Source organism: Cicer arietinum, chromosome 5 (assembly GCF_000331145.2).
Source record: "Cicer arietinum cultivar CDC Frontier isolate Library 1 chromosome 5, Cicar.CDCFrontier_v2.0, whole genome shotgun sequence".
NCBI lineage: Eukaryota > Viridiplantae > Streptophyta > Magnoliopsida > Fabales > Fabaceae > Cicer > Cicer arietinum.
Genome location: NC_021164.2, coordinates 38,685,328 through 38,700,478, shown reverse-complemented (window position 1 = coordinate 38,700,478; position 15,151 = coordinate 38,685,328). Strand labels below are relative to the sequence as shown.

The 15,151-nt window shown below is 36.0% G+C and overlaps 1 protein-coding gene and 2 pseudogenes across 2 annotated transcripts in view; all 3 read right to left on the bottom strand.

The window, feature by feature from the left end:
* The window catches only part of LOC140920447 (uncharacterized), a 70,366-nt pseudogene extending 63,588 nt beyond the window's left edge, over positions 1-6,778 (bottom strand).
* A 656-nt stretch (positions 6,779-7,434) lies between these two features.
* Positions 7,435-15,151, bottom strand: part of LOC101492881 (uncharacterized) — an 8,405-nt gene continuing 688 nt past the window's right edge. The window contains exons 1-4 of one of the 2 annotated variants that reach the window (XM_073368382.1): positions 12,640-12,760; positions 11,712-11,909; positions 10,902-11,003; positions 7,435-10,599 (exon numbers count right to left, since the gene is read on the bottom strand). In XM_073368382.1, the coding sequence (XP_073224483.1) occupies positions 9,267-9,944 (678 nt within the window). In that variant the 5' untranslated portion in view covers positions 9,945-10,599; positions 10,902-11,003; positions 11,712-11,909; positions 12,640-12,760 and the 3' untranslated portion in view covers positions 7,435-9,266. Of the gene's footprint in view, positions 10,600-10,901; positions 11,004-11,711; positions 11,914-12,639; positions 12,761-15,151 lie in introns of those variants that run through there. The other variant, XM_073368383.1, reaches the window with a different exon arrangement.
* Positions 10,119-15,151, bottom strand: part of LOC140918642 (putative disease resistance protein RGA3) — a 5,521-nt pseudogene continuing 488 nt past the window's right edge.

The following is a 15,151-nucleotide window of genomic DNA, read 5'->3' as shown; positions in this document are numbered from 1 at the left end:
TCAAAGTTAAATTTCTTTATCAAATCAGAACAGTATTTAGATTGACTAATGAAAATGCCTTGCTTTCTTTGGTTAATTTGAAATCCCAAGAAATATGACAGTTCACCCATCATTGATGTAAGACCCGTAATTTTAAAGTACCATTTATGTATTTTTGGTGTATTTTGGATTTTGGCTCGGAGGCTTTTAAGCCAAAGTTAATAATATTTTGGAGTTTTATAATCAAAAAGATATTTCGATGCCAATTAGAATTTCTCGTCGATAAATAAATTGAATTTAACTGCGGAAAATCCTTTACGGAGAATTTAAGGCGTTTCGGGTGAAACGGTAATTTAATAAATATCTAGATTTTGAGATATTTGTTAAGTTATATTTATTATATTTATATATGTTTGTTTGGAGGGAAAAAGAAAGGAAAACTAGAAGGAAGGAAAAGGAAAAGAAAATAGTATATAAAGGAAGGAAGGAAAAAGGAAGAAAGGAAAAGCAAAGGAAAGAAATAGAAAGGAGGGAAAATTGAATTTTCCATCTTCTTCCTCTGCACTCACGTGAGCTTTAACCAAAAATCCATCCTTTCTCCATTTTTCGTTTTCGTTGCTTCCTTTTCTTCAAAGCTAGTGACCCAAGGTTGGGTGTGAGTTAGATCAAGGTTTTCGCAACTCCACTCTTCCTCTTTGATTCGAAAACGAAGAAAAACGGTTTTGAGATCCAAACACAAACCCCTCTGTTTCTTCTAGATCCAAACCTCATTTCTCGAAGAGATAGAAGGGAAAGTTGCTCACCACCACGCTACGGTGCTAGTGAACTAATTTGGAAGCGGCGTTGCGAGCGGAGATTTTACCGGAATTACTCGCGGTACCGGAAACGCGCGTTAAAGCTAACGTTGAGGTAAGGGCTCCTTCCAAACTTCTAGCTTGCATTAGGGACTTATCTGTAGTTGTGTGGGAAGGAATTTGTTAGGGTTAAATGTATCGATTTGGGGAAAAACGAAACTAGTGCGTTATGGGTAAAAACCTTAGAGTTAGGTTTTGTTTATAGTGATGAATGTTTCGTGGTAAATGAAATTTGATGTATCTGGGTGTTATGTTGCGTGATTTGTGTTCGGTATATTCGGTGTGTTCGTACTTGATGTTTGTTAATTGGTGTGGTTGTTGTGAATTATGGTTTGAATGTGAAAGTATGTTTGAATTTGTTTCTGTGGAATTTGAAAACCATTAGAGTTAAACGAGTATTAAAAATGGGGAATCTTTTAATACCTCGGTTTACTTAATGTGTATTTGAGGAAAATGTTTAAGTTAACTGGGCGTTGAGAATGGGGAATCTCTTAATGTCTCGGTTACTTAACTATCGTTTTTGAAAATCGTTTCGGTAAATGAGTATTAAGAATGGGGAATCTCTTAATGACTCGTTTACTGAATGTTTTGCGAGAAAATCGTTTAAGTCAAAAGTATATTAAGAATGGGGAATCTCTTAATATGACTGTTTGCTTAACGTTTTGTTTTGAAAATCATTAAGTTAAATCGGTATTAAGAACGGGGAATCTCTTAATGACTTATTTAATTAATGTTGTTTGAAAGTCGTTTAAGTTAAATGGGTATTAAAAATGGGGAATCTTTTAATATCTGCATTTGCTTAACGATTGTTGTGAATGGAGTCTGTGTATGCTCATGCATTTCATTTGGTAAATTGTGTCGACCCGTGATAGGTGACACCTTGGTAAACTGTACTGACCCGTGATAGGTGGTACGTTTACGATTTACTTTTTGGTAAATCGTGTTGACCCGTGATAGGTGACACCTCGGTAAACTGTACTGACCCGTGATAGGTTGTACGTTTACGATTTACTATTTAGTAATTCGTGTTGACCCGTGATAGGTGACACCTTGGTAAACTGTACTGACCCGTGATAGGTGGTACGTTTACGATTTACTTTTTGGTAAATCGTGTTGACCCGTGATAGGTGACACCTCGGTAAACTGTACTGACCCGTGATAGGTGGTACATTTACGATTTACGTTTTTGGTGAATTGTGCTGACCCGTGATAGGTGGCACCTTGGTAAATTGTACGGACCCGTGATAGGTTGTACGTTTGCGATTTATATTTTAGTAAATCGTGTTGACCCGTGATAGGTGACACTTCGGTAAACTGTACTGACCCGTGATAGGTGGTACATTTACGATTTACATTTTTGGTGGATTGTGCTGACCCGTGATAGGTGGCACCTAGGTAAACAGTACTGGTCTGTGATAGGCGGTACGTTTACGATTCCCGCTTTTTCTTTTAGTAAATCGTGTTGACCCGTGATAGGTGACACCATGGTAACTGTACTGACCCGTGATAGGTGGTACATTTACGATTTACATTTTTGGTGGATTGTGCTGACCCGTGATAGGTGGCACCTAGGTAAACAGTACTGGTCTGTGATAGGCGGTACGTTTACGATTCCCGCTTTTTCTTTTAGTAAATCGTGTTGACCCGTGATAGGTGACACCATGGTAACTGTACTGACCCGTGATAGGTGGTACATTTACGATTCCCGCTTTTTCTTTTAGTAAATCGTGTTGACCCGTGATAGGTGACACCATGGTAACTGTACTGACCCGTGATAGGTGGTACATTTACGATTCCCGCTTTTTCTTTTAGTAAATCGTGTTGACCCGTGATAGGTGACACCTCGGTAAACTGTACTGACCCGTGATAGGTGGTACGTTTATGATTTACGCATTTTAGTAAATCGTGCTGACCCGTGATAGGTGGCACCTCGGTAATTGGTACTTTGGCCTGCGATAGGCGGTACAATTATGATTTACGGCCCTTCGAGGAGGGTTTTGGTTTGGAATTCCGAGTCCATGCATTTTGGCATATACGCATTGCATTAGGGTGCCTGGCACGCGAGTCATGTTTGATTTGAGTTTATGATTGAGTGATTCGAATTTTGATTTATCGTGATAACTGAGATGAAGGTGTTAAGTGTTATGTGTTGTTTATTGTGTGTGAGTATGATGGTTATCGAACCTTTGTGTGTCGTAGTAATCGCGTAGGAATTGCTAAGTGTTAGGTTGTGGACTTGATTAGGAATGACTTAGGTTAATTCATGAATTTTTGGAAAACTGATCAGGGAAATCGATTTCCCAATCGATTGGATGGAAGACAGGGGCTTGGCCAAATGAACAAAATCGATTAGCCAATCGATTTTGTAAATCAGCCTTTTTAAAATCCCTTTCGAAATCGATTGCCCAATCGATTAGGCCTTAAGTCAGGGGCTCAGGAACCAATCAATCGATTTACCAATCGATTGAATTCAGCCCAGGATTCTGTTTTCATTAAGAATCCCTCACCAAATCGATTAGGAAATCGATTGGCTCGAAACCAGGGGCTCAGGAACCAATCAATCGATTTACCAATCGATTGAATTCAGCCCAGGATTCTGTTTTCATTAAAAATCTTCACCCCAATCGATTGCCCAATCGATTGGCTCAGTGAAAATCCTCATTTTTAGTTGTATGATTAATTGCTCATGAATCTATCCATGTCTTGTTTTATCGTGTGTTAATTAGGAGATCGAGAACTGCATTTTACCTTCATTTTCATTGGCAATGTAATGTATGAACTTTTCGCACATTGACAATCCTGTTAAGATGCATGCTTAGTTAAAAAGTTGTTTTGAGCATTCAAAAACTTAACTGCTATGTGTTAACTGTTATTTTCTGGTTGGTGACCCTTTACACTATTGTGGAAATCTGGGCTTTGCCCTCAGATGAGAGTCAGGACGGCCCTACTGGTTCGTACCCTACGGACAGGGATGGAGATGGGAATGCTTGACTGCGGTTGTGTTAGGAGGATCTCACGGGGCGCGTGGAGATTACTCAGGGTGTATAGTTTTTGGTAGGATGATCAGATTAGGATGATGTATAGGGACTAGGGGTCCTTCTTTTTGGTTTGGAGTATTTTAGTTCTGGAAAACTGTACTTATACAAATATTATCAGTTTTATATCATCTTTGAATGGGTTCCATGTACCATTTGATGTTTATGTAGAAATGTTTTGGATTTGTAATTGGAGAAACTTTTCCGCTGCTTGTAAATTATAATGACTCAATTATTTATCCAAAAGCATTTCCTGATTTATTTCTTTGTTCGTTTTTAATTACTTTTAGAAAAAAAAAAAATATACCCTCGCTTTGAAAAACGGGGTGTTACAATTTTCATTTCCGGGGTTGAACTAATCCAAGAGCTACCCAAAGACTAGTAATATCACCAACAAGAAATGTAAAATCTTTGGGATATAGGGAAGAAAAAAAAAAAGCAAAACAGTGCCTTTAATAAGACGACATTTAATCATAACTTAGTTTTGATGCAAGTAAAATATCATTTTTCTTTTGTTTTCAATTCCATATTTCAGAATCTCTTTCAAATTTCCACTTATCTTTGAACACCAACATTGCAAGTGTGGTTTTCTCCAAGCCTCCAATTCCCAAAATGGGAATAATGCACAGACTTTTATCGCTATCATCACCACCGTGAGGATGTGGTTGCATCAAAAGCTTGATAATTTCTTCCTTGTCACTCTCTCTTCCTATTACACTTGAAGCATCAACATAAGAATAAATCATTTCTCTCATGTGGACAACAAGTTCTGGTTCGACATTGATGGTTGCATAATCAAATAAGAAATCTTTCAACGACCCAAAAACTAAACGCCGTGACCGAATCACAAGCTAAACTCCTAGTCTGGCAAGCCTATCAACTAACTTAACAATTAAACAATTAAATCTTTCTCAATAACCATTACAAAAATTATATAAAAATTTTCTTGAAATTTCGACAGAGTATCCTTTGTAACTTCAACATTCCCAAATTTATAAAATTCCTGTTTACAGTATTAACTCGGTCAATTCATAATTCAAATAGCATAATCTAATTGTTTAATGCATTTTCCAAAAAGACTATCTAAACTCCCATAGTTGCAAATTATATTACGACTCAACAGACTTTACAAAAAGGGTCATCGATCAAAGAAGTCTACCAAAACAAATATGATTGAACTTGAATCTACTAACAGCTTGCTATTCAACTGCACATGAATCTGGAAAAAAAATTAAACAACATGAAGAGGTAAGTCACAAAGACTTAGTGAGGAAACAACAACCACCATCAATTAGAAGAGAAACACAAGAAGGTACTGATAACTGTTTTACAATTTTGTGGCGATTATGTTATACACATAATAAAATCATTAAACTTATACTTTAGTTGTTCAGATAGAAATATTAAAAATTCGATTAATAGCGAAGCAAAATCAAAATGAATAACCTTAAAATCATCATAAAAAATCAAACAAGTAAAAATACAAATTTTTGATAACCAAGAGGCAGTTTCATCTCATTGATAGTCCTTGTCTCCTAAGGGTGACCTTTCCCTTATGGGTGGCTCCATCTAACGGATAAACATCTCCTCTCAATCCCCCAACGCATCATCACATATCAATTAGGGAGTTTACATCTTGTTAATTATATTATCATTATTAATACATTTTTTTTTAAATTGAAATGGTTCGTTTCAATCTACTCCCCTTAAGAAAATTCATCATTGAATTTATTTCATTATATTCTAAATTGACCTTGAGTTTCAAACAAGTGTTGATACTTTGCACGTATGACTTCTTCAGGTTCCCAAGTTGTTTCTTCACCGGATGGACCACGCCAAAGTACTTTTATTGAAACAATATCTTTTGAGCGTAAACGTCTCACTTGGCGATCTAATATAGCTATTGGATGCTCAACGTATGATAAACTCTCATCTAGCTGCATCAGGATTAATCACATGAGAAGGGTCATGAAGATACTTCTGAAGCATCGAAATATGAAAGACGGGATGAACTCCCGAGAGATCAGGTGGAAGTGCCAAGTGATACGCTACCGGTTCGACCTTTTCTAAAATTTCAAATGGTCCAATGAACCTTGGACTAAGTTTCCCCTTTTTACCGAACCGCAAAACTCCTTTCATTGGTGAAATACGTAGGAATACATGTTATCCCACTGAAAACTCTAAGGGACGACGTCTCTTATCATAATAAGATTTTTTTTCTACTTTGAACTGTCACTAAGTGATGTCGAATCAATTTAACCTTTTCAACGGCATCTTGAATCAACTCTAAACCGACAAGTTTAGCTTCTCCCACTTCAAACCATCCTATTAGAGACCTACACCGTCTTCCGTACAAAGCCTCAAACGGAGCCATATGAATACTAGATTGATAACTATTATTGTATGAAATTCCATCAAGGGAAAATGCTGATCCCAACTTCCTCAAAGATCGAGAACACAAGCATGAAGCATATCTTCCAATATTTGTATAGTCCTTTCAGACTGGCCCTCTATCTGAGGTTAAAAAGTCGTGCTAAACTTCAAACGAGTTCCTAATGAAGTTTGGAACGAATTCAAAAATTGGGGCCCAATGCCAGAAATAATAGACACCGGTACATCATGCAAAGAGACAATTTTATCTAAATAAAGTTTAGCATATTGAGATGCAATATAAGTAGTCTTCACAGACAAAAAATGTGTAGATTTGGTCAACCGATCTATAATCACCCACACTGAGTCATAACCCTTTTGAGTTCGTGGTAATCCTATGAAAAAATCCATAACGATGCCTTCCCACTTCAATTCAGGTATTTCAACAGGTTGCAGTAACCCCACAGACTTTTGGTGCTCAGCCTTCACTTGTTGGCACACTAAGCACTTAGAGACAAAATCTGCTACATCTTTCTTCATCCCTTCCTACCAATACAATTCTCTCAAGTCTTGATACATCTTATTAGAACCTGGGTGAATAGTATAAGAAGAGTGATGAGCCTCCTCTAAAATTTTCCTCCTTAAGCCACCAACATTTGGAACACACAGTCGAGACTTCAACCTCAACACACCATCAGAATCAACTAAAAAGTTTGAAAATTTACCATGCTGAACATTTTTTACCATATTCACCAAGTATGGGTCTTGACTTTGAGCTTCTTTGATATCATCAACTATGGTTGGACGAATTGTACATGGGCTAAAAATAACCTTGAATGATCAAGTTCAAATTGAATTTCACTTTCAACAATTTCTTGAAATTCTTTAACAATTGGCCTATTTACTTCTGCTATATGAGCGAGACTACCCATGGATTTAATACTCAAAGCATCTTCAACAACATTTTCCTTTCTTGGGTGGTATAAGACTGTGCAATCATAATCTTTCAAGCGTTTCATCCACCTTCTTTGTCTTAAATTTAAGTCTCGTTGTTTAAAGATATACTTAAGACTTTTATGATCAGTATAAATCTCGCAAGTTTCACCATATAGATAGTGTCTCCAAATCTTGAGGGCGAAAATCATTGCAGCTATTTCCAAATCATGTGTGGGATAATTTACCTCATGCCTCTTGAGTTGTCTAGATGCATAGGCAATAACCTTACCTTGTTGCATAAGTACACAACTGAGACCAACTCTAGAAGCATCACAATAAATAGTATAACTTTCACCACTTATAGGTAATGCCAAAATAGGTGTTGACGTCAAGTACTCCTTCAATTTTTGAAAGCTTTCCTCAGATGCATCAGTCCATCAGAACTCAACTTTCTTCTAGGTCAACCTAGTCAATGAAGATGCAATTTTTGAGAAATCCTTCACAAAACATCAATAATAACCAACTAAACCAAGAAAACTTCGAATCTCCTTTACAGTGGTAGGTTTGGGCCAATTCAGCACTACTTCCACCTTACTTGGATCAACACTTATTCCATTCTTAGACGCAATATGACCTAAAATGCCACACTATCCAGCCAAAACTGACATTCAGAGAATTTGGCATATAATTGTTTATCTCTTAAGGTTTGCAAAACCAACCTTAAATGTCGCTTGTGTTCTTCTTTACTCTTGGAATAGACAAGGATATCATCAATAAACACAATTACGAATTGATCCAAGAATGGTTTAAAAACATGATTCATCAAATCCATGAAAGCTACTGGGGCATTAGTAATCCCAAAAGACATAACCATAAATTCATAATGTCCATAATGTGTGCGAAAAACTGTCTTCATTATATCATCCCTTTTAATCTTCAACTGGAGATACCCCAACCTTAAATCAATCTTAGAAAAACATTGAGCTCCTTTGAAGTTGGTCAAATAACTCATCAATACGGGGTAACAAATATCTGTTCTTCATAGTTACTTTGATAAGTTCAAGATGAATTCTTTCAAGAATGCCACAAGGATTAACAACTTTGATAAGTTCAAGATGAATTCTTTCAAGAACTCTAGAGAGCAAAGCCTCACAAAAACAAAATTCAAAATCTGCCTTAAAAAAAAATAAGGGTTTGCCTTTTATAATGGCAACTCCTAAAAAGTTCTCTAAATTTGGCCCAACTGAAATTTTTACAGTTACACCCAAATTTCTTATTAGTTCAGTCTATTACTTTAATTAAAACTAATATTAAAATATGATAACACATAGATGCCGCCTTCATTCCTTAACTTCTTCAATTTGGGTTAAACAATTGACTATCTTGGGCTTCAATTCTTCATGAGTTTTACTTTCTTCAAATAAAGTGGTTATCAAGTTATTTAGAACCTTTTTCGCCTTCTTTGACCTTGCTCTTGTCATTGGGGTTCCAAGACCTTGAATATCCTATAGGCTTTCTTCCTTGGTTATGCATTCTATGTCCTCATCAGGTTATGTGGTACCCAACAATGTTCTCCTTGAAACGAGAAGACTGATAGCCCCGGTATCTCAAATTTCACCACTTTGTTATGACAATCTAAAGTAGCATGATGAAAATCCAACCAATCCATACCCAAACTCACATCAAAATCTATCAAGTCAATAACTACTAAATCTACTGCAACACATTGCCCTCAATAGTTATATCACAAGAACGATACACCGACTTAGTAAGCAAATTTCCTCCAACAGGTGTAGCTACAACTAAAGCCTCTTCTAAAGAAGATGAACATTTACCAAGTCGAGTGGCAAACCACAAGGTTACAAAAGAATGAGTAGCTCCAGGATCAAATAAAACATGAGCATCTCTCGAACAAATCTATAACTACTGCATTGGTTGTCTGAGCATCCTGACGAGTCAAAGCAAACACCCGAGTCTGACCTCTTCTTGCTGGTATTTGACCTCTACCACCCAATCCTCTACCTATCTGCTGAGATGTTCCTGAACCTCTGACATAAGAATTTCCATTTTGTCGCACAAATGCAGAATGAGCCTAAGATGATGCCAAAGTTGTTGGTGCTGATGCATAACTAGAGGATGGATGTGTTGTGTCTACATGACAATCCCTCCTGATGTGACCTACTTGGCCACATTGATAGCACACCTTACCATTACCATCTATGGAACAATTTCTAAAGTGAAACCTACCACAAATAGAACATTGTGTAGCTGAAACACTAGAATGTCTTTGAGGGAAAGTGGATTGTGATGCTGCTCCAGAATCTGATCTACGACTCTGCATTGTCCTAGAAGACTGCCCGCTATGACCATATCTTGGGGACATGAGTCTTTGTTGCCCCTGATAATCAAACATATAACCACCACCGCGATTTGGATAGTTATTGTAAGAGCTTTCAACCCTTTGTTTCTTTCGTGAATCTTGTCTATTGCCTCCTTTTTCCTTCTGTCGTTGCTCAATCTGAAGTGTCAAACTCAAAACCTCAGCAAAAGTAGAACAATTCGACCCAACCACATATCTAAATAAGTAATCCCTCAATCCTCTGATAAACCTCTTGACACGCATCTCCTCAGTGATAGGGTAAGGAGCGTGTCTAATTAGCTGTGTAAAATGAGCACTATACTCTGAAACTATCATATCCTTTGTTTGCTCCAATCGCTCAAACTCATGAACTAATCCATGTCTAACACTCTCCAGAAGATAACGAGTCATGAACAATTGAGAGAACTTTCTCCATGCTAACGGAGGTCACTCCACCTGTCTACCGCGTGGCACTATATCAAACCAATCTCAGGCCACACCTATTAGCTGAAAGGATATCAATTCCACTGCTCTTACCTCAGAACAACCCAATGCTCTCCAAAGCCGTTATAAACTATCAACGAATTATTGTGGGTCCTCAGTCGCATTAGACCCAAAAAAAGTAGGGAGTTTAAGCTTCATGAAGTTTGATAAAGTAACCTCAATCCCCCTTGTTGCAGCAGTAGTATGATACTCAACTTGTCTAACCTGTTGTTGACCATTGGGATTTTCATGTCTTTGATCACCCTCATGTTGTTGTTCGACGACAAGCCCAACAAGTTGTTGCACAACCTGTTGTAATCCCTGCAGACCAGAGTATCCTTTATAATTTCAACATTCTCAAATTTATAAAATCCCTGTTTACAGTATTAACTCAGTCAATTCATAATTCAAAGAGTATAATCTAATTGTTTAGTACACTTTCCAAAAAGACTATCTAAACTCCAATAGCTGCAAATTACATTACAACTCAACAGACTTTACAAAAAGGGTCCTCGATCAAAGAGGTCTACCAAAACAAATATGATGGAGACTTGAATATACTAATAGCTTGCTACTCAACTACCTGTGAATCAGGAAAAAAAATTAAACAACATAAAGGGGTAAGTCACAAAGACTTAGTGAGGAGACAACAACCACCATCAATTAAAAGAGAAACACAAAAGGCACGAATATCTGTTTTACAATCTTGTAGCGATTATGTTATACACATAATAAAATTATTAAACTTATAATTTAGTTGTTTAGATAGAAATATGTTGTCAGCAGCAAAACAAGCAAACGAGTGCACAACAAACATTTTTTAATTTAAATTAACTTTAAAATCAAAATCGAAAACTATATAAAATGAAGTTGGTAAAGGCTTACTCAAATTAAGGGAGACAATGTATATAAGATTTAATTCAACTGACAAATGCCGACATTGCTATGCTGAACATCTTGTCTCTCATCCCTTTGGGCCATTAAACCCTAAAATGTAAACAAAAATCTTTTTTAATCAATACATTGTCTTTTTAAAAATCATTTTACTGCAAAAGAGAAAAGATAACTATTGATCATATAATATGAATTGAGCTATTGAATCCTATAACCGTGTGACTTCTTGCTCTCTGCTTAGGCACTACTTACTCTTCAACATTACAGTAAAAAGATTTGAATACAATTTGTTACGACAATGCTGTCTCTAATGCAAGTGATTTATGATTAAATAATAAAAAAATTTCTTCCATGAATAATCTAAACAAATCACAAGTGATTTATGACAACAATAACTCTCAACTATAAAGAATAAATGAAAGACGGAAACATTTATCGCTGAAGCATATGAGAATGATACATAAACAGAAAACTATGAAAGGGTAATTTTCTAACTGCAAATAGGTGAAATTCTGTTAGTTTTATATTGAAAATGGTTCAATAATATTTTGCTTACTACGTGATCAACTTGCAGAGGTTCGACAGTTACCAGAAAAGGTTGCCCTACTAACTCCCAACTTGTTTAGCTACTTACTTTATTGCAATGGTTTTCTGATAATTGATTGAAACTAATAACTATGACCAATTAAATCACCTTCAAATTGTAAAAAACGACAAATGCTAAATACACATAAAGATGTTTTTGAGTACTTAAAATATATATAGGATGGAACATGGAAGAGAATAATAATTTTCAATTACTTGGCTACATCAAACATGCTAATGTGAACATCTTGAGAATCCAAAGCCTCTTGCTGGCATTCATCTTCTCCAATGCTATCAGCAACTGGTCTGCTCTCTCTTGCTGAACTCAAACCACATATATACATTTGCTTAAGTTGTCTTCTTGGCCTGTGACCCTTAAGCTGAGTATCCCTTTTACCCTTCCAGCTTCATCATCTACCTTCCCCAGTAAATAAAGCAAATGTATCTCTCAAAAAAATTCTCTTATACAGATATACCAAATATATACTGATTTTTTATTTATGAAACTACATCACCATTTTGAAAATTCATACAATGTTACAGTTGGAATTTTTGGATCTCATTTTAGTTGTAAAAATGACAGTTAAAAGAAAGGGTTAAAGATGCAAAGAAGGTGTAGTGTTGTTACTTGAAGCTTGAAACTAACGAACATTACTAGCAATAACTAATAAAAATAATAAATCTATAACGAAACCATCCTATTCAGTAAACCTTGTAGACCTCATTAAACAAGGTGATGAAAGGTCTAATCATAGTTAATTAGTCAATTCTAGTTCAGTGTTTTCAAATCATTTACTAATTCATGATTACATGATATATAAATTTCCAATTTCAGCTTTAACCTTATGTTTTCAACTGGAAAACAGTATACGAGGTGCACCTATTAACCTTGCAATGCAAACATAGGAAATAGAGAAGAGAAAAAGTGACAACCAACAAAGGTTACTAGGGTTTTATTGCATCAGCCAGCAACTATTTACAGAGAAAGGTAAACATTTATTTACTCGCAAAAAAGAGGTAAATATGTATACAACAATTGAAAGGACTAAGTTACGCTTATTTAAGATAGAGAAAACGAAAAAAACATTAAAGCATATTATCTAACACAACTAAATATTTAATTGATACAGAATAATATGATTACCTTTAAGGTCGATGACTTCACTACTCCGCTTGGTTCTTCAATGAAAACGCTTTTGATGTGAGCAATCATGGGCCAATACTTACCTCCTAAGAAGATGACATTTACGAATATAGAGCCTCTTAAGATGCGACATAGTTATTACACATTTAGGAAGCATCTTAAGATTGGGACAATTAACAATTATCAAGGTCTCTAAAGTGTGTGTGGTCTCTTCAATCCATCTAGGAAATCTGAGTAGCTCAAGAAAATTCTCAAGATGTAGACTTCTCATCTTTAATGTTTGTATCAGCTTTTCGTTGTACATTGACAAGTTTAACTTCATACAATCATTAATATACAAGTTCTGTAAATTTGGAAACATAAAAAGAGGCAATGACTCCACTCTCCCACATGATACAACAAACAATGTTTCAAGTGATGAGACTTGGTCCCACTTGAACAAAAATTTCAAATTGTGACAATAAAATAAACCCAAAGTTTGAAGATGGTTTAAGCTAGCAAATTCATTCTCTAACAGGACAAATTGTTTCGTCGTTATAAGAAGTTGTTGCAGGCTAATCATCTTCCCTAATCCTTTAGGCAATATTTCAAGCTCCATGCACCCATTGAGAAACAAAAATTGCAAATTTAGGAGTTTGCAAATGGAATTTGGTAGTCTTTTGATCTTTACATTACAAGAACGATTGAGAAAACGCAGGTGCTCTAATTTTGCAATAGAATTTGGTATAGTTTCAAATGAAGAATCACTTAAATCTAAATAAAGCAAGTATTTATATCTTGATATCCACGTATCAAGAAAACTTTCACCTACAAGACCAACTCCGAGGACGGGAAATAGTATACTTCTCACACTTCTAGACTTGGGGAACAAATCATTGTGAAGTGAATCATGTTCAACAATTGATAAGTGCCTTACTTGATGAGGTATACTCCTAGTATGTGAGTCTACGCTACAAAGTCCTCTCTTACAACATAAAATGCAAGATCATGTATCAAATCATGTACTTTGAACGTGTAAAAGGAGCCGAAATATTTGACATCCTGAAGAAATGATCTTGAATGTAACTCATCAATATATTCTCTTGCAATACTCTATGAATTTTCACTTCCATTTATGGATTGAACGAATCCAAGGGCTATCCAAAAAATAGTAATGTCATCACTAAGGAAGGTATAATCTTTGGGATAAAGGAAAAAGTAAGCAAAACACTGTCACAAATAAGATGACATTTGATCGTAGCTTAACTTTAGTGCAGGTAAAATATCATTTTTCTTTTGTTTTAAATTCCATATCTCAGAGTCTCTAACAAATTCCCAAATCAAAGTTTGAGAAGACGGAACTTCCTAATGTTCTCACGGCTAGGGGAACCCCTTTGCATTTTTTCACAATTTCTTTTCCGATCTCCATTAGATTTGAATATTTTTCTATTTCGCCTTCCTTGAATGCCCATTTGACAAAGAGAGACAAACAATCCTTTTGAGAAAGACCTTTCAAAACATGCGAGCAAATGTCACCCATCATCGAAGCAATTGAGTTACTACGTGTTGTCACCATAATTTTACTTCCTTGCATGCCAACTTTCATCAAATATTTAAGCTCAATCCACTTTGCACGATCATCATTCTATACGTCATCTAACACAAGTAAAAACTTTTGACCCGAAAGTTTTTCTCAAACGACTTACTAGTTGAACAATATCTAGGTGGCTGATGTTTTCTTGGTGGGTAAAACCATTTGTAGGCGCAGAAGCTGAACTAAAAATGGAAGAAATGACAGAGTTGATTGTTTTAATGATTATTTGCCTGATGTCAAAATCATCAGAGACACATACCCAAATCTTCAATTGAAAAAGTTGATCCATCTTCTTATCATTGAATACAAACTTTGCCAGTGTGGTCTTCCCCAATCCTCCAATTCCCACTATAGGAATAACACAAATTTCTATCACCATCACCCAGAGGATGTTGTTGCATCAAAAGCTTGATAACTTCCTCATCAGTCTTTCTTCCTATTACACTTGAAGCATCCACATCGAGATAAGTCATTTCTCTCCTTTGAACAACAAGTCCAAACTTGGTCCCATCAGTCATACTTCATCCAATCTATATCTAATATATTTGGTTTGGTGTGCCATCCTAAAACGGAAAGCAAGTGCATTTGAGGTTGAAAAGAAGTGGCGTACCTTCATGCTGGTGCTGCCAGAAGCCTTAACAACTTGCTTTCGCTTATCCTGCAATTCATATCCGTCCAATACAACTTCAGCATCAAAGCAAATATTTTGAATCTGCCTCAATCATTCACGCAATGCGTGCTGTTGGTTCTTCTTCTCCTCAGCATCCAACAACAAGCATCTGACAATTGTTACAGTGTCTTTGATCCATCGCAAATCTTCGTACACACCATAGGTTCGAGAAACCTCTTGAATTAAGCATAAGAAGTAAGCTTCTTTAGAAGCGATTCAGCAATATCAAAGACAAATTTTCGGTCATGTTAGTAATGAAAGAGCAGGAA